Source organism: Oncorhynchus mykiss, chromosome 5 (assembly GCF_013265735.2).
Source record: "Oncorhynchus mykiss isolate Arlee chromosome 5, USDA_OmykA_1.1, whole genome shotgun sequence".
Classification (NCBI taxonomy): Eukaryota; Metazoa; Chordata; class Actinopteri; order Salmoniformes; family Salmonidae; genus Oncorhynchus; species Oncorhynchus mykiss.
In genome coordinates this window covers 15,541,402-15,569,188 of record NC_048569.1, presented here as the reverse complement: position 1 = coordinate 15,569,188, position 27,787 = coordinate 15,541,402, and the positions used below count along the sequence as shown (strand labels likewise).

Sequence of the window (27,787 nt, the reverse complement as noted above, 5' to 3'; positions counted from 1 at the left end):
GAGGGACTAACTGACTGGCTGCCTGTCTGGAAGTGAGACTGACTGATTGGCTGGAGGAGGGACTGACTGACTGGCTGACTGGCTGGGGGAGGAACTGACTGACTGGCTGACTGCCTCTGGGTGGGAGGCCCAGGAGACTAAGGGAGATGTTTCTGTAGTGTAGTGGCTGGCCCCATACACATGTTACTGGGCTGTTTAATCGGATAGACTCTGCTGTGTGAAGGGAAGCAGAGAGGAGCTTCTCTTTCCCCTATTATACAGCATAACACGCTTCCCCAACATACACTCTGCAGACAGACTTGTGTGGATGGAATGTGCGTTCTGTATGTAGGGAAGAAGGATGGTTACCCGTGTACAGACACACGCATACATGCACAAACCAACACAAACTCAATGAGAAAACCATACTCATGCTCACTCACTTGCACACACGCTCGCACGCACGTACCCCCCCCCCCCCCCCCCCCCCAATCTAAACACAGACAGGTCATAGTGCTGAGTCTTGAGACATCGTCAATGGGGACTGGAGAGTGGAGGGTTTGCAGGGCTTGGTACAGTCATTTGTTATGACTGGACTGGGAATTATAGGGTGTTCTATTCTTAGGTCTAGAGGGGTAGACTCCTGGTCAGACACAGCTTGTATTGTACCTGTAGGAAGGTGATGGGAGGTGGGAAGGTGGGGTGTGTGTGTGTGTGTGTGTGTGTGTTCCACCATCAGAGTAAGACCTCAGACCTCTGTTCCTAGGGAGGAAGAGGGGAGGATGAGGATGATTTATGAGTTTCACTGTGCCAAGCCATATGCCATCCACACAGACACACACGCACACACACACACACACACACACACACACACACACACACACACACACACACACACAGGTAATGAGACGCTCCAAACATCAGGGTCAGGCCCAAGCCAGATAAACTATTCTAACCACCAGATAAAAGATAAAGCAAGATACATCTTAGTGGTAGCTCTAAGTATAGCAGATCTGAAGCCCATTGTCAAGTGTATCAGAGTATCAAGCTTAGAGAAAGCTACTGATATGGTGTGGTATGCTGTACACTCTTAGTATCTAAAAGGGTTATTCTGCTGTCCCCATAGGATAATCCTTTAAGTTTCAGGTATAACCTTCTACCTGGAACCAAAAAGGTGCTCCTATGGGGACAGCCAAAGAACCCTTTTGGAAATCTTTTCGTCTTCTAAGAGTGTAGTTTGGAAGGTTTGGGGTCAGCTCCATTCAATTCTGGTCAATTCAGGAAGTGTACTGACATTTCAATTCCAACTCCAATTCTCTTCAGTGCTTTTCAATTAGGAAAAAAATGTTTTTAAAGACTTATTTCACCTTTATTTAACCAGGTAGGCTAGTTGAGAACAAGTTCACATTTACAACTGTGACCTGGCCAAGATAAAGCATAGCAGTGTGAACAGACAGCAACACAGTTACACATGGAGTAAACAATAAACAAGTCAATAACACAGTAGGAAAAAAGAAAAGAGGAGTCTATAGACATTGTGTACAAAAGGCATGAGGAGGTGGGCGAATAATTACAAATTAGCAGATTAACACTGGAGTGATAAATGTGCAAAAGAGCAGAAAAGTAAATAAATAAAAACAGTATGGGGATGAGGTAGGTAAATTGGGTGGGCTATTTACCGATGGACCATGTACAGCTGCAGCGATCGGTTAGCTGCTCAATTCAAAATGTTGAATTGGAATTGGGATTTTGTTTACTTTCTGAAAAGACTCGAATTGAAATGGAATGAACCCCAAACCTGGTAGTTTGTTAGACTGTGGTCTTCTCTAACAACAGTATAGCTGTCTCAGTGGTTGCCTAGTTGAAAATAACACACTGAAAATAAAATACAATAGACCCACTTACTGCGGTATATAAAATGAGCAATATGTCTGATGACAAAATGTCTTTAATTGTCTTTGTAGGAAATAGTATGCAATAATTGGTCAAATGTGACAATTCAAGTTTGTGTCACTACCTAACCTTGATCCTCACACTGTGGTCTTTGAAAAGTCCCTAAAGGAATTTAGACTGTGCTTCAGTCAGCTGCTCCTCAATCACAGCTTATCAGTGACTTTATTGGAGCTCCTGACGTCGGCCTAAAAAGTCCCTAAAGGAATTTAGACTGTGCTTCAGTCAGCTGCTCCTCAATCACAGCTTATCAGTGACTTTATCGGAGCTCCTGACGTCGGCCTAAAAAGTCCCTAAAGGAATTTAGACTGTGCTTCAGTCAGCTGCTCCTCAATCACAGCTTATCAGTGACTTTATCGGAGCTCCTGACGTCGGCCTAAAAAGTCCCTAAAGGAATTTAGACTGTGCTTCAGTCAGCTGCTCCTCCTCACAGCTTATCAGTGACTTTATCGGAGCTCCTGACGTCGGCCTAAAAAGTCCAAAAAGTGCTGCGCTGTTCAACAACACCACTTACTGGATTTCCTCAAAGAAAATTCTGACGACATCACAGACGACGTTCCTGGCATTCCCTCTTTCTTGGGCCTCTCCCTCCCTGCTTCCCACGTCCTAAGTGCTTTTCTGGAGGAACACGAGCGGCGCACCAGCTCCCTAGATGCCAGGTTTAAATTTAGCCTGGGACCGTCGTCGGTCGGAACAAGACCCGGTTCTGAGGACCACTTTATATTCATGGCCTTGACAGTGTGTGTTTGGTCCTGTCGGATATGGGCTCCTCAAACCCAGTCAGTCAAAAAGAATCCAGTCAGACAGTCCATACTGTAGCAGCTCAACGCCCACTCTCTCCTATGAATGAACTAGAGGGACTAGCCAGTAGCCACATATTGCATTAATGTCAACCAAGATGATGGCTTGACAATGATAATGCACAAGAGATAATGTACGTCTGAAATAAACACACACACCTATAACCTATAACTACTATCTATAATTTTGGACCTATCACTACCTCTACCTTCTCTAGGTGCCCTCCTCCCTGAATACTAGCAGAGGCTTCCTGAGTAGCGGTTGTGAACGGATGTGGTTCTGGTGTGGTAGTGGGGGTTATGGCTGTAGTTTCAGGTTCACTTTGACTTTCAGTTATGGAGGTAGTAGTGGTGGTTGAAGGTGGTCAAAGGCAAATGTTCTGAAAGTTCTGTGAGAAAGAAGATTCCAAGTTGACTAACAAACATCCCCCTCTCCAACCAAAACATCCCCCTCTCCAACCAAAACATCCCCCTCTCCAACCAAAACAACCCCTCCTGCCCAAAACATCCCCCTCTCCACCCAAAACATCCCCCTCTCCACCCAAAACATCCCCCTCCCGCCCAAAACATCCCCCTCTCCAACCAAAACATCCCCCTCCCGCCCAAAACATCCCCCTCTCCAATCAAAACATCCCCCTCTCCACCCAAAACATCCCCCTCCCTGTTTAAACCGAAACAATATTGGAAGCACTAAGACTAGTCTAAAAGCATATGTCATATATTTAAATCAATAAATAGTTTTAAAACAAATCGAATATAGATCTGCGAGTTTTACAAGTCTGTTTTAACTACTGTCCCCCATCCAGTCCTATAGGGTGCCGGTTGTAACATGCAATATTTTGTGAAAAATGAGTTCCTTGTCACAAAAAGTAACGGCGGCCCAGTCAGCCTGTAGACTAACTAATGAGAGACCAGTGAGAGACCAGTGCTGTCTGTCAGTTCTGATGTTGCCACTTTGCCCATGGTTTCCATCTAAACGCTCGGAGCAGAGAGTGTCTCCACAGAGAGAATCCCTAATCAAATTCCCTTTTATTCATTCCTCTAGGAGTTCCTCTCCCGGAATCACACCGCATTACAGCACACTTAAACATTCACACTCCCTCCCTCTCTCTCTCACACACACACACTCCCCCTCTCTCTCACACACACACACACACACTCCCCTGCTCTCTCTCTCACTCTCTCTCTCTTGCTCTGTCTGTCTGTCTGTCTGTCTGTCTGTCTGTCTCTCTCTCTCTCCTCTCTCTCATCCTTTTCCCCTGCCTCTGCTTTACCACCCACACACTCGTTCCCCACCCCCCCTCTTCTCTTTCATTATCTCTTTCTCTTCCATGCTTCTCCACCAGTGTGACTTCAGTCCAACATAAGTAAGAAAGAACTGTGGAAAGATTCCTCCAGTGAAAGCTAGCGTAGCTGGGATGAAAAGGACATAACGGTGCCAACAGTACAGGGAGGCCTATCAATAATATAGAAGACAAGACCAGCGCTGCAACCAACAAAGAAGAACAGAGGGAGCTGGATGAAGAACATAGAGATGGAACGATGCGTTAGATGGAGGGATAAAGGGATACATAAAAGAGAGAGTGGGTGTGAGAGAGAAAGTGGATGCAGCATCCTCTGCTTGGCTTGTTTTAACTTACTAGAACCACCGCCCATGGGGGCACCAGCGACTGCACCTGAAAAGGAGGGGGAGAGAGAGGGGGGGGGGACAAAAGAAAGAGGATAAGTATCTGTTTATTTATGCATTCATTTGACAAAGTCATCCCTCCCTCATTTATCATACTCTGTAGAAAGAGCAAGTAAATCAGCGTTCTTCAAATCTGGCCTGACCTGAGTGGGTGCAGGCTTTTGCTACAACCCAGTACCAAACACACCTGATTCAACCAATTAACTACCGTTGATAATTTGTCCATTAATCAGTTAAATCCATTGTGTTGGTGCTGGACGGGCACATTCCGTGGGACCAGGACAGCGGAAACACTGATCTATATGCAGTTCGTGGCAGGACGGGAGTAGCTGGCCTAGATGATTATTTTATGATCGCTAGCCCCCCCTCCCCCCCCACACACTACACAGCTTTGTTCTCTGCTCTTAGGTAAAGGGGAAAGAACTCTGCATCTCGATTTCTCTCTCTATCTCTTCCCCTCACTCTCTTTTCTTCCCCCTGTCCTTCTCTATTTTTTTTACGTAACTCATCTCTCTTTCATTCAGGACATTGGACAGAGACGTCTGGGGATTCCACATGCATCCTTCATACATGTTTCAAATAAATATTTATTATCAAAAATAACACAAGAACCTAACCTTTTATGCGTAAAGGATCCAACATAGTGTAACAATTCCAGTAAAAAGTGTCTGCTAAATGGCATATATGTGACATATTATATATACAATTTGTGTTTCAGAATACTTCATCCCTTAAAATCAAATGATTACCAACCCACAGTTTTAGTAATTACATATTAGATACATAGTTGTTACACTGTTACAGATCAACAACAGTGCATAAGACAAACCATTTTGGGTGACTGTACTTGACAAAACTGCAGTAAGTCGCTAACATTTATTGTTACCAGCAGTTTTCTTTCTATTCAGCGTACCTATAGTACCTTACCTACAGTAAGTAGACAGAATAGAATATTCTAGAATGAACTTTCTGTATGAGTGAGCTGTATAAGAGGGACCTGTTCAAAGGGAACATAGAATAGAACTGGGGCACATACAGGTGTTGGGGGATCCGTTGGGTGTGGGCAGGTATGAGCCAGCCTTCCAGGACTTGGCTTTGAAGCCCTTCTTGCAGCGCTGACAGTCCTGTCCCGTGGTGTTGTGTTCACACTGACACTGGAGGTCTCCCTCCTGCAGCAGGCACAGCGATGCATGTAGGTTACACTTACACCTGGGTACAGGAGACAGGAGGAAGAATGTGAGTGTGTGAAAGGAGAGGTGTGTGTGTGACTGTTTATGGATGTGCGAGATGTTTACACCAAGAGGGGATGACAAGTGAGTGTCTGTGAGTGGGTGTGTGGGGTTGTGTCTGGGTGTGTGAAAGGGTAGCAAAGGCACAGGAGTGAGTGTGTACTATATTGTATGTTGCAGCGACCTTGATCCAACACCTAGGCACCTCGTCAACAGATTCACATCCCTTGACGTAACAGTAAAGGTGATGGGTTCAAGCCCCAGTCAGGACTACCTACTAACTCCCTAACAATATCTTAAATGAAACAATAACACAGTTGACCTAAACCAGAAGAATGACAGGTTTTGTGTTATATATCACAGAAACGTTTGCAGGTTACATTTAGACACCTGAGTGGAGGGAAGAGAGGAGCAGTAGGAAGTCTCTTACATGCTGACTAGACCGGTTGCGAGCGTGCTGATTTTGTCCCATCCACACCAGACGCGATCAGGACACACAGGTTGAAATATCAAAATGAACCAACTATATTAATTTGGGGACAGGTTGAAAAGTATTTAACATTCATGGTAATTAGCTACCTTGCTTGCTGTTGATTGCTAATTTGTCCTGGGATATATAAACATTGGGTTGTTTTACCTGAAATGGACAAGGTCCTCTACTCCAACAATTAATCCACAGATAAAAGGGTAAACAAAGTTTGTTTCTAGTAATCTCTCCTCCTTCAGGCTTCTTCTTCTTCAGACTCTATATGTCGGTTGGCAACCAACTTTAAGGTGCGTTACCACTACCAACTGAACTGGAGTGTGGACTTCAGTTCATCTTTCAATCACCCACGTGGGTATATGCTCCTAAAAACCAATGGGGAGATGGGAGAGGCGGGACTTGCAGCGCATCAAACGTCACAAATAGAACCAGGTTCTATTTTAGCGCCTGGCTACACAGATGCACACGAGCAGTTCGGATGCAATGATTAAATAGCATGTATGTGTACATTTATTTAGCAACGCTCACGCATGTAACGCGAGAGGTGTGGCCAGCTTGTTAGACACCTGGGTGGAGGGGAGAGAGGAGCAGCAATAGTAAGTGTGTGAACTTGATTATAGTGAACACTTGGCAAAGTGTAATGTTTGATTTATACACACTTGCATTCAAGAGACAATAAGGAAGAATACAATGTGGATCTAGTACCATAACATCATTGACAGACAGCTCTGAACTCTCACTGATGCACACTCAAAACTACTGCTTGTTCAAGAATAAATCTGCTCAGTTTGGTCGATAATTGCCAGGAAAGCCGGGCTGATAGGTTTGTGTGTTTGAGTGTGCATGTTTGCGTACGTGCGTGCACGCGTGTTGTGTGGGCACATATTTATGTGTGTGTGTTTGCGTGCATGCGTGTTGTCTGTGACAAGGGGCAGAGCCCAGGTGGGTTGGTCCAGCCATAAGAATCATGAGACAGGAAATGAGGATCTTGAGGATGTCACGGTGGCTCTGACTTTAAATTACAGTCTTTTCCAGATGAGCGGCTGGATTCCAATCTGGTTTGTTCTGCTGGAGTGGACAGCTATCCGTCTACATCAAATATTCAATGAATGGGCCCTGTACACTGGCAAAATTACTACTTCAAGCTTCCTTCATCACTTCTCTGTCTCTCTCTCTCTCCGTCTGGACCCTTTCTTTCTCTCTCACAATCTCCCCTCTCTCTCTCTCAAATCAAATCAAATTGTATTTGTCACATGCGCCGACTACAACAGGTACAGTGAAATGCTTTCTTACAAGCCCCTAACCAACAATGCAGTTTAAAAAATAGAAATGAGAATAAGAAATAAAAGTTCCAAGTAGATAAAGAGCAGAGGTAAAATAACAATAGCGAGGCTATATATAGGGGGTACCGGTACAGAGTCAATGTGCGGGGGCACCGGTTAGTCAAGGTAATTGAGGTAATATGTACATGTAGGTAAAGTTATTAAAGTGACTATGCATAGATGATAACAGAGAGTAGCAGCGACGTAAAAGAGAGGGGGGGGGGGCAATGCTAATAATCTTGGTAGCCATTTTATTAGATGTTCAGGAGTCTGATGGTTTGGGGGTAGAAGCCTCTTGGACCTAGACTTGGTGCTCCTGTACCGCTTGCCGTGTGGTAGCAGAGAGAATAGTCCATGACTAGCGTGGCTGGAATCAATTTTTAGGGCCTTCCTCTGACACCGCCTGGTATAGAGGTCCTGGATGGAAGGAAGCTTGGTACTGGGCCGTACTCTCTCTATCTCGTCTCTCTAGTTTCAGATGTACACCTCCCTCCCTGCGTCACCAGTCCTCTCCTTTAACTGCATTACCTACATTATTACCTTTCGTTCCATTATAGCACCTAACTCTAGAACATAGTGGAGGAGTGTACACTAACACCCCAATCCACAAAACATCTCAGAGTATGAGTGATAGGACCTAGGATCTGTCCATATAATATTATTCATTATGATCTAAAAGGAAAATCTGACCCTAGATCAGCACTCCTATTCTGAGACACTATGTGGATACGGACCCTGGACTAAAACTTTATAGATCACAGTGAATCACTGAATCCATTCAGAGAGAAGCACAGCCCTATATTCACCTAGACACATGCACGTACACGCACGCACACACACATGCAAACAAATGCGTATACATTGAGGATACCAAACATTAGGAACATCTTCCTAATATTGAGTTGCACCCCTGACTTTTTTTTACCCTCAGATCAGCCTAAATTCATTGGGCCATGGACTCTACAAGGTGACAAAAGCGTTGCACAGGGATGGGGGGCCCATGTTGACTCCAATGCTTCCCATAGTTGTGTCAAGTTGGCTGGATATCCTTTGGGTGCTGGACTATTCTTGATACACACGGAAAACTGATGAGTGTGAAAAACCCAGCAGCGTTGCAGTTCTTGACACAAACCGGTGCGCCTTGCACCTACAACCATACCCCATTCAAAGGCACTTATATTTATTGTCTTGCCCATTCACCCTCGGAATGGCACACATACAGTCCATGTCTCAATTATCTCAAGGCTTAAAAATCCTTCTTTAATCTTAAGGATCCGCCCCTTTAAAAAAAATAAAAAAATTCACCTAAAATTACATACCCAAATCTAACTGCCTGTAGCTCAGGACCTGAAGCAAGGATATGCATTTTTCTTGATACCATTTGAAAGGGAACACTTTGAAGTTTGCAGAAATGTGAAACGAATGTAGGAGAATATAACACATTATATCTGGTAAAAGATAATACAAAGAAAAAAACATGCGTTTTTTTTGTCCCACCATCTTTGAAATGCAAGGGAAAGGCGCAATTTAGATGTTGTCCACCGGATGGCAGCATTGTATGTGCTAAGTTTTAGACTGATCCAATGAACCATTGTATTTCTGTTCAACATTTTGTGTTAAGACTGCTCAAATGTGCCTAATTGTTTTATTCGTAATTTTTTAAGTTCATAACTGTGCACTCTCCTCAAACAATAGCATGGTATTAGTTCACTGTAATAGCTACAGTAAATTTGACAGTGTAGTTAGATTAACAAGAATTTAAGCTTTCTGCCAATATCAGATATGTCTATGTCCTGGGAATTTTTCCTGTTACTTACAATGTCATGCTAATCACATTAGCATACATTAGCTCAACCATACCGAGAGTGGGATATCAATCTGTAGAGATCCTTAAGAGGATTTATTAACCTTAACCTGTCTCCTCCCCTTCATCTACACTGACTGAAGTGGATTTAACAAGAGACATCAATAAGGGATCATAGCTTTGACCTGGATGCACCTGTTCAGTCAATGTCATGAAAAGAGCAGGTGTTCTTAATATTTTGTATACTCAGTGTATGTGTGCACACTGGACATCTCTCTTTCTATGGGGCAGGTTTACTGGACATCTCTCTTTCTATGGGGCAGGTTTACTGGACATCTCTCTTTCTATGGGACAGGTTTACTGGACATCTCTCTTTCTATGGGACAGGTTTACTGGACATCTCTCTTTCTATGGGACAGGTTTACTGGACATCTCTCTTTCTATGGGACAGGTTTACTGGACATCTCTCTTTCTATGGGACGGGTTTACTGGACATCTCTCTTTCTATGGGACAGGTTTACTGGACATCTCTCTTTCTATGGGGCAGGTTTACTGGGTTCCCCTATGAGCCATCCTGGTGCATTACTCAGAGAGAGGATGTGACAGATCCAGGGATCCAGGGATGACTAAAACAAGAACTCACACTTTGACCAATTTAACTTCAGATTCCAACGTTTGTCCACGTTTCTCCAAACATGACATTTCTAAGTTTTGGACAACCTGGGTTGCCCCGCTGTTTTGGACAACCTGGGTTGCCCTGCTGTTTTGGACAACCTGTGTTGCCCTGCTGTTTTGGACAACCTGGGTTGCCCCGCTGTTTTGGACAACCTGGGTTGCCCTGCTGTTTTGGACAACCTGTGTTGCCCTGCTGTTTTGGACAACCTGGGTTGCCCCGCTGTTTTGGACAACCTGTGTTGCCCTGCTGTTTTGGACAACCTGGGTTGCCCCGCTGTTTTGGACAACCTGGGTTGCCCTGCTGTTTTGGACAACCTGGGTTGCCCCGCTGTTTTGGACAACCTGTGTTGCCCTGCTGTTTTGGACAACCTGGGTTGCCCCGCTGTTTTGGACAACCTGGGTTGCCCTGCTGTTTTGGACAACCTGGGTTACCCTGCTGTTTTGGACAACCTGGGTTGCCCCGCTGTTTTGGACAACCTGGGTTGCCCTGCTGTTTTGGACAACCTGGGTTGCCCTGCTGTTTTGGACAACCTGGGTTGCCCCGCTGTTTTGGACAACCTGTGTTGCCCTGCTGTTTTGGACAACCTGGGTTGCCCTGCTGTTTTGGACAACCTGGGTTGCCCTGCTGTTTTGGACAACCTGGGTTGCCCCGCTGTTTTGGACAACCTGTGTTGCCCTGCTGTTTTGGACAACCTGGGTTGCCCCGCTGTTTTGGACAACCTGGGTTGCCCCGCTGTTTTGGACAACCTGGGTTGCCCTGCTGTTTTGGACAACCTGGGTTGCCCTGCTGTTTTGGACAACCTGGGTTGCCCTGCTGTTTTGGACAACCTGGGTTGCCCCGCTGTTTTGGACAACCTGTGTTGCCCTGCTGTTTTGGACAACCTGGGTTGCCCCGCTGTTTTGGACAACCTGTGTTGCCCTGCTGTTTTGGACAACCTGGGTTGCCCTGCTGTTTTGGACAACCTGTGTTGCCCTGCTGTTTTGGACAACCTGGGTTGCCCTGCTGTTTTGGACAACCTGGGTTGCCCCGCTGTTTTGGACAACCTGGGTTGCCCTGCTGTTTTGGACAACCTGGGTTGCCCCGCTGTTTTGGACAACCTGGGTTGCTCCGCTGCTGTTTCCGGCGCCTCGCAGCTGTTTAAGTTTAGGCATTAATTCCGAATGGGTAAATTAAGGGTTAATGTTTGAGATATGGTAAAAAAAAATGCTGCCTGTCACTGGGATTGAATATGTGACCCTCGGAGCCGGAGCTCGCCGTTTACGCCCATCAGCCACCCCAATCCACAAGACCCTAGCAAAACCAATGCTTACTTGTTGCCAATAGTGCCTAGTGGCCAGTTTTGAAGGCATCTCCTGTCGTCCTGGGTACCGTGCGGACATCGGACTTCGAAGTAGATCTTGAGCAATGGCCTGACTGACTGACAGGCTACCCCATTACTGTACCTTATCAGCACCTGTGGATTATTTTATCTTCAGGAATAAATATTACTAGGAAAATAGAGTAGAGTAGATCTAGAATTTTGATCAAAACAATGAGTGGTTTGCCAGGTACTGTGTGGTTCCTGTAATAATGGTGTACATGTCAGAGTTTATAGAGGATTATAGGCTTCCCTTACGTCAATTAGAGTCATGTCAACTGAAGAACATACAACCATGTCTTGATACATGTATTTAGCAAGGGAAACGGTCTGCCACCCTTCTCTCGTGCTCGTTCTATTGCTCTCGCAAACACACACTTCATGTAGTGCTCCCACGCATGCACGCACGCACACACACACACACACACACACACACACACACACACACACACACAGAAACCCAAAAATTACAATTAGACAAGTATAGGTACAGTAGGGTTGAAAAATTCCAGGAACTTTCAATGAATTCCCTAGTTTTCCAGAAATCCTGGTTGGAGGATTTATTCCCTCCTGATTCCGGGAATCCTCTGAGCTGGATTTCGGGAGAACTAGGGAATTTATTGAACGTTAATAAATCTACATAATCCCACCCTTTTTCAGTGCTTTTTATTTCATTTGCAGCCTAATGAACATGACCCAGGGCTGGTTAAAGCCAAAACCAAAATGTGTAGCAAGATGCTGCAGCCCACCCTTAACCTGCTTTGCCCAACTCCTGACATACACACACCTTCCCCCTCTCCCATCTCCACCCCGGAACTACTGTCTTTTTCCAGATGAGTGATTGTAACACTCAGGCTTTTGAAGAGTGGGAGTTCTCCTTCTCTCTACTCACAGTCCCTCTGCACACTAATAATACATGGGCCACAATCACAATATGTTAATGTCTGACTGCTGCATCTCCCCCACTGCAGTCATCAAACTGAAGTGAGTGTAGCAGTGAGGGAGGGAGGGAGCTCTTAGCTGGGGACAGGACATCAGGATCCATCAGAGAGAGAGAGAAACTGTACAGAGAGAGAGAGGGAGACTGAGACAGAGAGCGAGACAGAGACAGAGACCTGACAGAGAGAGATATATGAAAACGCATCACTCTGTCCGCTAGGTAGTAGCTCCACTTGTACAGACAGACAGGTGGACAGATGGACGGAGACAGACACAGCCAAAGCTGAACTGTGTTTGAATGTGATTGTCCGTCCGTCCGTCTGCCTGTCTATCTGTCATTCTGCCTGCCTGCCTGTCTTTCTGAATTAACTTGTGCACCTGTCTAGCTATCTCTCTCTCTCTCTCTCTCTCTCGTGGCATTACAGTGTGTGTGTGTGTTCGTTGTGAGATGCGGGCAGGAGAGCCAGTTGGAGACAGCAGAGAGATGGGGCAATTAGAGAAATAAATACGAATAAAAGATAAACAAACATCAAGGGAGCATCATGTGGAGGAGAGGAGAGGAGGAGGGAGTGATGGAGGCTAGGAGAAGAGAATGGAGAGATGGAGGAGAGAAGGAGGGAGAGATGGAGGCTAGGAGAGGAGAAAGGAAAGATGGAGGAGAGAAGAGAAGTGACAGATGAAGGAGAGAAGGGACAGATGGAGGCTAGAAGAGGGAGAGATGGAGGCTAGGAGAGGAAGAGGGAGAGATGGAGGCAGGAGAGGAGGGAGAGATGGAGGAGAGGAGATGAGAAAGGAGAGATGAAGGCTAGCAGAGGGAGAGATGGAGGAGAGGAGAAGGGAGAGATAGAGGAGAAGGGAGAGATGGAAGGGAGGAGAAGGGAGAGACGGAGGGGAGGAGAAGGGAGAGACGGAGAAGGGAGAGATGGAGGTTAGGAGAGGAGGGAGAGATGGAGGAGGGAGAGATGGAGGCTAGGAGAGGAGGAGGGAGAGATGGAGGTTAGGAGAGGGGGAGGGAGAGATGGAGGAGGGAGAGATGGAGGCTAGGAGAGGAGGAGGGAGAGATGGAGGCTAGGTGAGGAGGAGGGAGAGATGGAGGCTAGGAGAGGAGGAGGGAGAGATGGAGGCTAGGAGAGGAGGAGGGAGAGATGGAGGAGGGAGAGATGGAGGCTAGGAGAGGAGGAGGGAGAGATGGAGGCTAGGAGAGGAGAAAGGAAAGATGGAGGAGAGGAGAGAAGTGACAGATGGAGGAGAGAAGGGACAGATGGAGGCTAGAAGAGGGAGAGATGGAGGCTAGGAGAGGAAGAGGGAGAGATGGAGGCAGGAGAGGAGGGAGAGATGGAGGAGAGGAAATGAGAAAGGAGAGATGAAGGCTACCAGAGGAAGAGGGAGAGATGGAGGAGAGGAGAAGGGAGAGGGAGAGATGGAAGGGAGGAGAAGGGAGAGATGGAGGGGAGGAGAAGGGAGAGACGGAGAAGGGAGAGATGGAGGTTAGGAGAGGAGGGAGAGATGGAGGAGGGAGGGATGGAGGCTAGGAGAGGAGGAGGGAGAGATGGAGGTTAGGAGAGGAGGAGGGAGAGATGGAGGAGGGAGAGATGGAGGCTAGGAGAGGAGGAGGGAGAGATGGAGGAGGGAGAGATGGAGGCTAGGAGAGGAGGAGGGAGAGATGGAGGAGGGAGAGATGGAGGCTAGGTGAGGAGGAGGGAGAGATGGAGGAGGGAGAGATGGAGGCTAGGTGAGGAGGAGGGAGAGATGGAGGCTAGGAGAGGAGGAGGGAGAGATGGAGGAGGGAGAGATGGAGGCTAGGTGAGGAGGAGGGAGAGATGGAGGCTAGGAGAGGAGGAGGGAGAGATGGAGGCTAGGAGAGGAGGAGGGAGACAGCTGGAAGCAGCCGTTAATAGGCCTTCATCTCTCAGTCTTCTTTTACACGTGTTCCTCTCCTCTCCTCTTCTCTCTCTCTCTCTCTCCCTGGGGACTCAACCATCTCGCTCTCTCTCTCTCTTCCCTCCTTGTCTCCTCCCTCCCATCCAATGGACTATACAATGTAGAGGTGTTGGGTTGCGGGGGCGAGGGAAGTAGGAGAGAAACCCTTCCTCCGAGATGAAGGGATGACAGAGGAGAGGAGGATGGAGGAGGCTTTACCACTCTGTGTGTGTGTGGGGGGGGGGGGGGGGGACCAAAGCTGCCAATCAGCCTTGCTCCCTGACCGCAGGGGGAACACCAGGAGGACGGTCCGCATGGATGCTTCTCTAACCTGGGATGACAGACAGACTGCATCAATGCAGCTTCACACACAGCAGGGGAGATCTCCCTCCTGTCCTTTTTCTCTCTCTCGCTGTTCATTCATCCATCACGGAGAAAGTACTGTAGTGTACATGTTCGCAACTTACCTAGCTATCTTAAGATGAATGTGCTAACTGTAAGTTGCTCTGGATAAGAGTCTGTTGTCTGTTAAATGACTAACATGTAAAGGTAATGTCTCTGTGTCTTCGCTGTTTGGAAGGAAATGACAAGGTTAGTTCTATTGCCATGGTGCTTTTCTCAATGACTATGGCCCAAGTGGCATCCTATTCCCTTTGTAGTGCCCTTTTGATCAGGCGGCAGGTGTCCTAGTGGTTAGAGCGTTGGGCCAGTAACTGAAAGGTTGCTGGATTGAATCCCTGAGCTGACAAGGTTAAAACAAAATCTGTCGTTCTGCCCCTGAACAAGGCAGTTAACCCACTGATCTACCGTATAACTCCAAACTCTCACTAGCTGGCTATTCTCCTCCTTCTGGTTCATATGCTCTAGGCAAACCAGGTACTGGTGTGCTGTCTGGGACCACAACGCTTTAGACACACACACATACCCACGCACGTACGCACACTCACGCTCCATAGTGTGGAGACGGGTCATTGATCAGCAGGTCTTATTGGCCTCGCCTAATGTCTTTATCACCACCCATCTCCTCTTCCCCGTCTCCTCCCCTCCCTCCTCCTCCAATCGTAAATTCAGTGGAGCTAATTGGACATGACTGCGTTTATGTTCCTGCTTCATAAATTTCTTTACTCTGAAGGAGGATCGATTTTCCTGGAGTGCAGTGCAGTCTCTCGGAGCAGAGGGGTTTGTGTGTGTGTGTGTGTGTGTGTGTGTGTGTGTGTGAGAGAGAGCGATCTCCGACCTCCCTCCTTTCCTCTCACTCTCTCTCTCTCTCCCTTATCTTTCTCTCCCTTATCTCTCTCTCCCTTATCCCGCTCTCTCTCTCTGTCTTTCTCTTTTATGGGCTCAGGTGATCTATAACGGAACTCCCCTTCAATGATCTGATGACCGAGATAATTGTCGGTCTATTCACAGCTCTTCCCTCATTCAGACCAAGGGGTAGTTTAAAGTTTCAATCATTTCATTTTCATTACATTTTTCATCGTTGTAAAATGACTGTGACCATAAAAGCTCATGAAGTTTGTAATGTAGATGCAATCTAGTCTGTCTGTCTGTTTTCACTGTTGTTTTGGACTTGTATTCCAGACAACATCGGATGGAATCTCTCTCTGTTGTAACGTCTGTGGGAGCTTGGGACATGCTAAAGGGAATGTGCTTTTAGGGTAAATAAGCACACTCCCCTGCTCCCATACACACACACACTCCCCTGCTCCCATACACACACACACTCCCCTGCCCCCATACACACACACACACTCCCCTTCTCCCATACACACACACACACTCCCCTTCTCCCATACACACACACACTCCCCTGCTCCCATACACACACACTCCCCTGCTCCCATACACACACACTCCCCTGCTCCCATACACACACACTCCCCTGCTCCCATACACACACACACTCCCTGCTCCCATTCACACACACTCCCCTGCTCCCATTCACACACACTCCCCTGCTCCCATACACACACACACTCCCCTGCTCCGATACACACACACTCCCCTGCTCCCATACACACACACACACTCCCCTGCTCCCATACACACACACACTCCCCTGCTCCCATACACACACACACTCCCCTGCTCCCATACACACACACACTCCCCTTCTCCCATACACACACACACACTCCCCTTCTCCCATACACACACACACTCCCATGCTCCCATACACACACACTCCCCTGCTCCCATACACACACACTCCCCTGCTCCCATACACACACACTCCCCTGCTCCCATACACACACACTCCCCTGCTCCCATTCACACACACTCCCCTGCTCCCATTCACACACACTCCCCTGCTCCCATACACACACACACTCCCCTGCTCCGATACACACACACTCCCCTGCTCCCATACACACACACACACACTCCCCTGCTCCCATACACACACACACTCCCCTGCTCCCATACACACACACACTCCCCTTCTCCCATACACACACACTCCCCTGCTCCCATACACACACACACTGCCCTGCTCCCATACACACACACACTCCCCTGCTCCCATACACACACACACACTCCCCTGCTCCCATACACACACACACTCCCCTGCTCCCATACACACACACACTCCCCTGCTCCCATACACACACACACTCCCCTGCTCCCATACACACACACACTCCCCTGCTCCCATACACACACACACTCCCCTGCTCCCATACACACACACACACACACACTCCCCTGCTCCCATACACACACACACACACACTCCCCTGCTCCCATACACACACACTCCCCTGCTCCCATACACACACACTCCCCTGCTCCCATACACACACACTGCCCTGCTCCCATACACACACACTCCCCTGCTCCCATACACACACACACTCCCCTGCTCCCATACACACACACACTCCCCTGCTCCCATACACACACACACACTCCCCTGCTCCCATACACACACACACTCCCCTGCTCCCATACACACACACACACACTCCCCTGCTCCCATACACACACACACACTCCCCTGCTCCCATACACACACACACACACACTCCCCTGCTCCCATACACACACACACACTCCCCTGCTCCCATACACACACACACACACACTCCCCTGCTCCCATACACGCACACACACACACTCCCCTGCTCCCATACACACACACTCCCCTGCTCCCATACACACACACTGCCCTTCTCCCATACACACACACTCCCCTGCTCCCATACACACACACTCCCCTGCTCCCATACACACACTGCCCTGCTCCCATACACACACACACTCCCCTGCTCCCATACACACACACACACACTCCCCTGCTCCCATACACACACACACACTCCCCTGCTCCCATACACACACACTCCCCTGCTCCCATACACACACACTCCCCTGCTCCCATACACACACACACTCCCCTGCTCCCATACACACACACACTCCCCCGCTCCCATACACACACATACACCCATACACACACACACACTCCCCCGCTCCCATACACACACACACTCCCACGCTCCCATACACATACACACTCCCCTGCTCCCATACACACACACACTCCCCCGCTCCCATACACACACACACTCCCCTGCTCCCATACACACACATACACCCATACACACACTCCCCCGCTCCCATACACACACACACACACACTCCCCTGCTCCCATACACACACACATACACCCCTGCTCCCACACACACTCCCCCGCTTCCATACACACACACACTCCCCCGCTCCCATACACATTCCCCTGCTCCCATACACACACACATACACCCCTGCTCCCACACACACTCCCCTGCTCCCATACACACACACACATACACCCCTGCTCCCACACACACTCCCCCGCTCCCATACACACACACATACACCCCTGCTCCCATACACACACACATACATCCCTGCTCCCACACACGCACTCCCCCGCTTCCACACACACTCCCCTGCTCCCACACACACACACACACACACACTCCACCTCTCCCATACACATGCACACATACACATGCATACACACGCACCCATGCATACTAGCACTTAGGCACACACGCAAACACACACATACAATTAGACACACATACACAGACACACTGCTAAAGGTTTTGGGTTGAGGGTTCACTGACCTTAAACATGACCCAGAGGAAAATGGGACAGAAATGTCCAGCACTAAGACACTTTAAGTATTGAAGTCTTTGAAATGACCTTGATTGCCTTAGTAATCTCTCTCTCTCTCTCTCTGTGTGTGTGTGTGTGTGTGTGTGTCTGTGTGTGTGTGTGTGTGTGAGAGTGTGAATGAAAGTGAGAGTGTGAGCGTTTGTGTGGCTTACACTGACATCCCCTGTGTCTACAGAAGCAATGGGTATCCCTGCCCAGTATCCCTTCCCAGTATCCCTTCCCAGTATCCCTGCCCAGTATCCCTGTCCAGTATCCCTCCCAGTATCCCTGCCCAGTATCCCTGCCCAGTATCCCTGCCCAATATCCCTTCCCAGTATCCCTGCCCAGTATCCCTATCCAGTATCCCTGTCCAGTATCCCTGCCCAGTATCCCTGTCCAGTATCCCTGCCCAGTATCCCTGCCCAGTATCCCTGCCTAGTATCCCTGTCCAGTATCCCTGCCCAGTATCCCTGCCCAGTATCCCTTCCCAGTATCCCTGTCCAGTATCCCTGCCCAGTATCCCTTCCCAGTATCCCTTCCCAGTATCCCTGCCCAATATCCCTTCCCAGTATCCCTGCCCAGTATCCCTATCCAGTATCCCTGTCCAGTATCCCTGTCCAGTATCCCTGCCCAGTATCCCTGCCCAGTATCCCTGCCTAGTATCCCTGTCCAGTATCCCTGCCCAGTATCCCTCCCAGTATCCCTGCCCAGTATCCCTGCCCAGTATCCCTATCCAGTATCCCTGTCCAGTATCCCTGCCCAGTATCCCTGTCCAGTATCCCTGCCCAGTATCCCTGCCCAGTATCCCTGCCTAGTATCCCTGTCCAGTATCCCTGCCCAGTATCCCTGCCCAGTATCCCTGTCCAGTATCCCTGCCCAGTATCCCTGCCCAGTATCCCTGCCCAGTATCCCTGCCCAATATCCCTTCCCAGTATCCCTATCCAGTATCCCTGCCCAGTATCCCTGCCTAGTATCCCTGTCCAGTATCCCTGCCCAGTATCCCTTCCCAGTATCCCTGTCCAGTATCCCTGCCCAGTATCCCTTCCCAGTATCCCTTCCCAGTATCCCTGCCCAGTATCCCTTCCCAGTATCCCTGCCCATTGTAAATATGGTATTGGAACTGATACCAAATATTTCCTCTATATAGTTTGCTTACTTACTTACTGTACTATATTGTGTGAATACTTCCTATATTTCCTATTCTTATTTATCATGTGTTTTTTTCTAGTAATACATTGTTATTCATTATTGCATTGTTGTGTTTTGAGTTTGCAAGAAAGGCATTTCACGGTACTTGTGCATGTGACTTTAAAACTAGAAACTAGATCTGTCTGTGTGCATGCAGAGGTTTGTGTGTGTGTGCGTGTGTGTGTGTGTGTGTGTGTGTGTGTGTGTGTGTGTATATATATCTGTACTGCTGTGTTTGTGTATGTATACCTGTGTAAATAATTCACACAGGATGCATTAAATTGCTTTTGCGTGCCTAGCGCTGGACTGGGCTGTGTGGAAAAAGAGAGAGGGAGGGAGGGGAGGGAGGGGAGGGAGGGAGGGAGGGGAAGAGGGAGGGAGGGAGGGGAAGAGAAGGGGAGAGAAGAGAGAGAGAGAGAGGGGGAGCGAGAGAGACCGATGCAGAGTGCAGACTGAAGTAATACAGGACCACTCTACAGTATGTACTTACTGTATGCTGAACAGCAGCCGCCCTATTGGAAATATATAAATAATGAGACTTTGCCACGGCCTGTTTTAAACTCTTCTCTTCTCAGAGGACTCTTCTCACGCACAGAGGTGCAGTAGTGTAGAAAAATAGATGGTGGAAGAACATGTCCATCCTAAATGGGACCCTATTACCTATGTAGTGCACTACTTTTGTTCCCTATATACTTCAGTCTGAGACTGACATCATTGAAGTCATTTGTGGTGACGTCAAAATGAGGGCTGTTGTACAAAACAAAGTCATCCGCGTTTGGATCATCTCTAACCAAATCAGAGTATCAAAGCAAATAAGGAATTTACAAAACACCACTTTACCCACGTGTGTTCTGGCTCTGGCCCAACCCATCGCTTTCTGGACCAATCATCCGCCCTTGAGTGTTAGTGGATAGATCCATATAGGGCTGTGCTGCTTTGGATAATAGGAATAGTTTGTGTGTGTGTGTGTGTGTGTGTCTCCAGAGTCCACCACTGCTGAATGTGTTTTAATGAATACTGCAGATGGGATGAGCGCTTGGGGAGGGATGGGGGGATGGAGAGAGGGAGGGATAGAGAAGAGGGGGGTCTACACAGATATGGAACGGTTTCAAAAAGAAAAGAGAGTGATAAGAAGAATTGAAAAGAAAGAGAGTAAGAAGTGAGAGCCTGGCCGAGGAAGAGAGGGATGAAAAAATGCTGAAGGACAGCAGCGATGGGGGGGATGAGAGTTTTGGCGGGATGCCTCCTCTGTGTATGGGCCCCCAGGGTGCTGGTACAGGGTTACTGAAGATCTGCGTGCCTGCAAGGCCTACTGTGTGTGTGTGTGTCTTTTTATCTTTGTGTGTTTGTCTGTCTGTCTGTGTGTGTGTGTGTGTGTCTGTGAGTGTATGTGTATGTGTCTTTGTGTGTGACTGTGTGTATATGTACCTGTGTATGTGTCTGTGTGTGTGTGTCTGTGTGTGTGTTTGTCTCTGTGTGTCTCTTTGTTTCTGTGTGTCTGTTTGTCTGTGTGCGTGCGTGGCTGTGTATTTATCGTTGTATGTGTCTTTGTGTGTGACTGTGTGTATATGTATCTGTGTATGTGTGTGTGTGTCTGTGTGTGTGTTTGTCTCTGTGTGTCTCTTTGTTTCTGTCTGTCTGTTTGTCTGTGTGCGTGCGTGGCTGTGTATGTATCTGTGTATGTGTGCGTGCGTGGCTGTGTATGTATCTGTGTATGTGTGTCTGTGTGTATGTCTGTGTTTGTCTGTGTGTCTGTGTTTGTGTCTGTGTGTGTGACTGTGTGTGTATGTATCTGTGTATGTGTCTGTGTGTCTGTGTTTTGTGTGTCTCTTTGATTCTGTGTTCTGTGTGTGTGTGTGTGTCTGTGTGTTTGTGTGTATGTTTGTGTCTGTGTGTCTGTGCGTGTCTGAGTATGTATCTGTGTATGTATTTGTGTGTGTGTGTCTGTGCATGTCTGTGGGTGTGTGTGTTTCTGTGTGTCTGTGTGTCTGTTTGTCTGTGTGTATGTTTGTCTGTGTGTGTGTGTGTGTGTAAAAGGATTGGAAAGAAGCAGGTAAACTGCAGATATTCTATCCTTTCCTTCAAGGTGTAATGTCCACTCCCTGCCCCCAAATGAAATCGCTGATGTGTTAAGAGGCTATTTACACGCCAACACATACAGTCACACACACAGGGTCGCAGATGTAATCACAGGGTCGCAGATGTAATCACAGGGTCGCAGATGTAATCACAGGGTCGCAGATGTAATCACAGGATACAGTGAAATTGTAATGCCCCGAGCACCAACAGTGAAATACATATTTACAGCTGTAACAGCTGTCCATTGGGGGGTTGGGGGCAGGGTAAATTCTCGTTGTGAGGCGGGAGCAGTTGCCGTACTAGGCCGTGATGCAACCCGACAGTATGCTCTTGATGGTACTCCTGTAGAACACTGTGAGGGCCCTCGGGGACAGGCTATATTTCTGAAGAGTTGCTGCCGTGCTTTCTTCACCACGGTGTCCGTGTGGGTTGACCATTTCAACTCAGAGATGTGTACGCAGAGGAACTTGTGCAGAGGAACGCAGAGGCACCACGTCAGAGTGGTTTGACCATTTCAACTCATCAGAGATGTGTACGCAGAGGAACTTGTGCAGAGGAACGCAGACGCACCACGTCAGAGTGGTTGACCATTTCAACTCATCAGAGATGTGTACGCAGAGGAACGTGTGCAGAGGAACGCAGAGGCACCACGTCAGAGTGGTTGACCATTTCAACTCATCAGAGATGTGTACGCAGAGGAACTTGTGCAGAGGAACGCAGAGGCACCACATCGTCAGAGTGCCTACCTCCTCTCTGAAGGCTGTCTCATTGCTGTTGGTAATCAGGCCTACTACTGTCGTGTTGTCAGTGAACTTGATGATGGAGTTGTAACTGTGTTAGGCCAAGCAGTTGTGGGTATACAGGGAGTACAGACGGGAACTGAGGACACCCTTGTGAGATCCCCGTGTTGAGGATCAGGCTGGAGGAAATAATGTTGCTTACCTTCACCGCCTGGGGGCTTCGCACCAGAAAGTCCAGGACCCAGTTGCATAGGGAGGAGTTCAGTCCCAGGGTTGTGAGCTTTATGATGAGCTTAGACGGCACTATGGTATTGAAGGCCAAACTGTAGTCGATGTACAGCATCCACACATATGCATACAGTTACTTAAAGTGATTTTGTAGTTTATACTTAAACCGATAGTCACTGTGAGTCAGCCACCACTAAGCCACGCCTCCAATAGAATTTCCCAGTGTGCCTTGCCTTTCGAGTGAATTGTAGAGTTACCACCCATGACTGTATTTGTTAGTGACAGAGACATGCTTGTTGAATTCCTTCGTGTTCTGTCCTGTGGCCTTCACCAAATTAGTTCCTAGGTGAATATAATCATTATAATTAAACTCTTTATGACAATACATTACATATCTCATAAGGCCTTATTTTGAGGCCTATTTTTACCCTAATATGATGGTCTGAAACTCATGGTTAACAAGCCACATCAGGCCTGCAAGTAGGGTTGCAAAATTGCAGTAACTTTCACCAAATTCCCCCAAAATCCTGTTTTGGAGAATTTCCAGGCATCTTCCAACTGGGATTTCTGGAACATTTGGGAAATGTACATTCATTTTTCAATCCTACCTGCAAGTCACATTATGCTGGCTTGCAAAGTGATGTGTAATTCCTATTGGAATCCAGTCAGAGTTAGGATATCCAATAGTTGGAATTTTTATTCACCAGCTTTCATAATGGCTGCCAGAGTTAGGAACAGTCTTTTTTTAAACCTTTATTTAACTGGGCAAGTCAGTTAAGAACAAATTCTTATTTTATTTAACTAGGCAAGTCAGTTAAGAACAAATTCTTATTTTCAATGACAGCGGGCTAACTGCCTTGTTCAGGGGCAGAAGGTCAGATTTTGACCTTGTCAGCTCAGGGATTTGATCAACCTTCCAGTTACTAGTCCAACACTCTAACCACTAGGCTACGTGCCGCACCGTGTGATTACAGGTGCAAAAAATCAAACTAAACGATTGGATTAGTTTAGAAAAATGTACGTTATTAATCTTTGTGTAGCATAATATTAATCAATCAATCACGACATGTACATGTAAAAAAACACAGATATTAAAAACAATTTTAGAAATCTACCTGCAGTAGAGCATGCTGGTTAAAAAGTTAATTTGCTATCATAATTTAAAAAATGTAGTTGATGTGACCATTTCGTTTTGAGTCAGTACCACATAAAAATGTTAGGTAATAATTACATTTCATTGACTTTAAGTTTAACTTACTAGAAGTATTTGAGTTAAAAATGCCTTGTGGTTTACAGTGTAGGAAAGGGGGTTACCTAGTCAGTTGTACTACTGAATGCCTTCAACTGAAATGTGTCTTCCACATTTAACCCAACCCCTCTCAATCAGAGAGGTGCGGGGGGCTGCCTTAATTGACATCCACGGCGCCCGGGGAACAGTGGGCTAACTGACTTGCACAGGGGCAGAATGACAGATTTTTACCTTGTCAGCTCTGGGATTTGATCCAGCAACCTTTCAGTTATTGGCCCAACACTCTAACCACTAGTCTACCTGCCACCCTCTGAGTGCTGATCGAGGGTCAGTTTAGCCTTCTATATCATAACGAATAAGATTACATGGACAGATCCTAAATCAGCACTCTTACTCTATGTAATAACAAGAAGGAGGGCTATGGTGCACCATCCTAATGCCTAGCATGTACCAACCTGACCCCTCAAACTCTCTTGTGGTTTGCATGCTATGGGAAACATTTCTGCTCGGGGGTTCTACACAAAGTGCAAGGATTGTGTGAGTGTGTGTCTGTGTAACTGTTGGGTATGCCCGCAAACGTCTGTGTTTGTATACTGTATTTATAAGTGTGTGTGTATTAATTCATAATTCAGGGTTTGCCCGGTGCGAGAAGAGGAGCTGAGATCAGCCAAAGGACAAGGGTTAATGTAATTATCCTGCTAAAACCTTGAGAGGGAGAGAACATCATTAGTCATAGAATAAATGGAGAACAGAGCTACCCCAGCCTCAGGCCTGGGAGAGAGAGGGAGGGATGAAGAGCAGGGAGGGAGAGGAGGGGGGGGGGGGGGGCAGGGAGAGAGTGCGAGAGAGACAGGCTATGTGCTCACTGCCCACAACATGAGGTGGAAACTGAGCTACTCTTCCTAACCTCCTGCCAACTGTATGTCCATATTAGAGACACATATTTCCCTCAGATTACACAGACCCACAAAGAATTTGAAAACAAATCCAATTTTGATAAACCCCCATCCAGTATCTATTAGGTTAAATACAACAGTGTGCCACCACAGCAGCAAGATTTGTTACCTGTTGCTACAAAAAAAGGGCAACCAGTGAAGAGCAGACAGCATTATAAATACAACTCATATTTATGTTGATTTGTTTTCCATTTTGTACTTTAACTATTTGCACATCGTTACAACACTGTACATAGCCATAATATGACATTTGAAATGTCTCTATTCCTTTGTAATGTTTACTGTTCATTTCTGATTGTTTATTTCACTTTTGTTTGTTATCTATCTCACCTGCTTTGGCAATGTAAACATGTTTCTCATGCCAATAAAGGGAGGGAGAGGTAGGGAGAGGGTGTGTGTGCGCGTGGGTTTTTCTTATTAAAAATATAATTTCACAGCGATTTCGATGATACAATGATACCATACACCACTCAGTGCTTATTCTCTCACATAAAAAGAAATTGAGCAAACAGTGTCGAATTTTAGCAACCAGGAAATGACACAGCGATTTCCACTAGATAACACAGCCACAAAGTCAGAACAGCTTTCCCAGTTTGACAACAGATGTCGCTCCGCCAATCACAACACTAGTAATACTGTGAAATATTATCATTCCACTATTAGCAGCATATATATTCAGCCAGGTCCCCCGTTATACAAGTCAGCAGTTGTGACCCGTCAGTCAGGGCAGAGCCCCACCTGTTTTGAGTCCACCCCACCTGTTTGTTGTCTGTTTAGCATTTTACTTTGGCATTAATATGTGTCACATATCAGTTTGCAAACAATGTAAAATAAAATAATTGAGTTAATAAAGCTGCTGCTTTCTTGAGTAAGGCAGCTCCAAAATGCAAGAGTTTCAGCCAAGCTCAGTGCTTTCTGTGGTTGTGGAGCAGCCAACGGAAAGTACAAGGCATAGGGGTTAGTAATGTTCTCTAGTTGCGCCTTGATTGGCTCAGTGTTCTGTCACCTTGATTGGCTCAGTGTTCTGTCACTCGTGGGGACACTACGTCACCGCAAAATCTACAGGGAGAGCTCTAAAATTCAAGCCCCTTGGGTACTGCCATAGATTTGAATTAGAAGTGCCCGTCCAAGAAGACTCAAGGTCATGGGCCACAGATAAAATGACCTCAAATCACGGCCAACTCGGATTTCCAGGTCGGGAACTCGGCCTCTTTCTAGAGCGCTGACCTGAAGACCACTGACATTGTTTTTTAAGAGTTCCCAGTTGATGACAAAATTTGCCCACGAGAAGGACTGCCTCACCACCTTCCTGTTCAAGTGAGCACAGCACAACAAGGTGAGTCAAAAAATGTATTGTATACTGCTGCATAAATTATGTAATATGCCAGGGATATTAGTATACTGTAGCTAAGAAAGTAATACTAAGTGTATGTTGTGTAGTAAGCTGTTAGTAGCCCATGTGCCTCCCCCTAATCATTTGGCACCTTTCCCCCGCATAACTTAGATTACTGTTCTGACTTGGTGGTGCACATGTAGCCTAGAGCCTGTTTTAGAGAAATGTAATCATAGAATATTGTAAGAGCTTTCATCGTCTGTTTATATGCCTCCTTGATTTATCCTACGGTTCTGAATTGGTGTACAGGGAGAATACTGTAAGAACCGCCCATGTTCTGAATTCTATCGCTGTACATTTTAAAAGTGCTAAACAAATAGTTATATTAACTATGTCTGTACTTGCTTGCTCATTAATGTCTTAATCTAAATGATCTGCTCATTATGTCCCCTTATGCCATAGTTTGTACATCTCAATTGTCAGTAGAAATCACATTTGTTTAAGCAAGTCAGCCATTTCAGCTATGTTTTTAAAAAAAGACAGTAAATAAGGCTGAATGAACTGTTTCGCTGCCAGACAAGGCCCTCCTGATAGACAGGTGTTGCGGTCGTAAGGATTCTCCCTATGGTGCTGAAACGAAAGCTCTGCTGTTGGGACAGCTTTAGGCCCTAACAGTTTGTGGGCACTGTTTGTCACCGTTATAGTGCAATTAATGTATTGTTTAGTGTTGTGTTGTTTTGTGTAGTGGCTTTGCTGGTCCCACCAAGATTTACATGCTAAAATCCCCACTGCAAGTCAGTATTCGAAGTCCATCCATGTCTGAGGATGTTGGTAGATGACGTGGAAACCGGCCACTAGGGACAACAGTGAGAACTGTTACCTTCAAGTAGGTTTTGCTTTTGCTAGGGCATTGTGGCTTCTAAGCTAATCGTCACGCAATCCTTTCTCTAAGTCAGGGTATGAGTCGAAACATGCCTATTTCCCTCGAAAGTACGTAATGTCACAATTCCAAAGCTATACAATATTACAGAGAACATATTAGTTCACATCTCACATCTTGGAAAAGAATGGTATATTTTTTTGTATATGTACTTCTTGTTCATGAAATTCATGATCATTTACATTTTTTGAGCTAGCTCCCAATTGACTCCCATTCAATCCTTGAAGGAGAACTCTCCTTGTCCCAGAATCACCCAGAATGCACCTCGTGACTTATGGGCGATGTACACAAGGGCTAGTTACTTCACATGCTGATTCTAATGGAGTATCTCTATGGGAAAGCAACATTACTCTGCTCTCTCTCTGGGCAGAGACGCTGTTTATAGCTCAGTGGCAAGTTGACAAGAGACAAGTTGAACTCGGTGAGGCAGACTCCTAAATTGATAGTGCAGTTTGTTTAGGCAATTTTCCAGCTAGCTAGTTACTTCACATGCTGATATTGACTTTGGCATTATTATGTGTAGCTTTGTTTTCTAGCTAGCTACCTAGCTAGCTAGCCAGCCAGGCTAGAGAGAGAGATAATTCAATGGTAGAAAATTACAAGATTATGTATAATACTGTTTATGCATTGAATAAGGTTTCTCAGTACTGGGGCTTGGCGCTGGCAATTGATTTATGATGACTTGGTGATAGAACCCACAGCCAGCATTCCATTGAATGTTTAGTGTCTGTGAAATGTTGGCCTGTCTGCCAGGGTCAGGCAAACCATCCCTCTAGT

General features: G+C 46.8%; 1 protein-coding gene across 3 annotated transcripts in view; it reads right to left on the bottom strand.

The window, feature by feature from the left end:
• The window catches only part of LOC110523300 (netrin-G2), a 126,889-nt gene that overhangs the window by 22,255 nt on the left and 76,847 nt on the right, over positions 1-27,787 (bottom strand). For all 3 annotated transcript variants that reach the window (XM_036976911.1, XM_036976909.1, XM_036976910.1), the window contains 2 exons: positions 5,453-5,625; positions 4,370-4,405 (listed from right to left, as the gene is read on the bottom strand). In XM_036976911.1, coding sequence (XP_036832806.1) covers positions 4,370-4,405; positions 5,453-5,625 — 209 coding nt within the window. The remainder of the gene's footprint in view (positions 1-4,369; positions 4,406-5,452; positions 5,626-27,787) is intronic.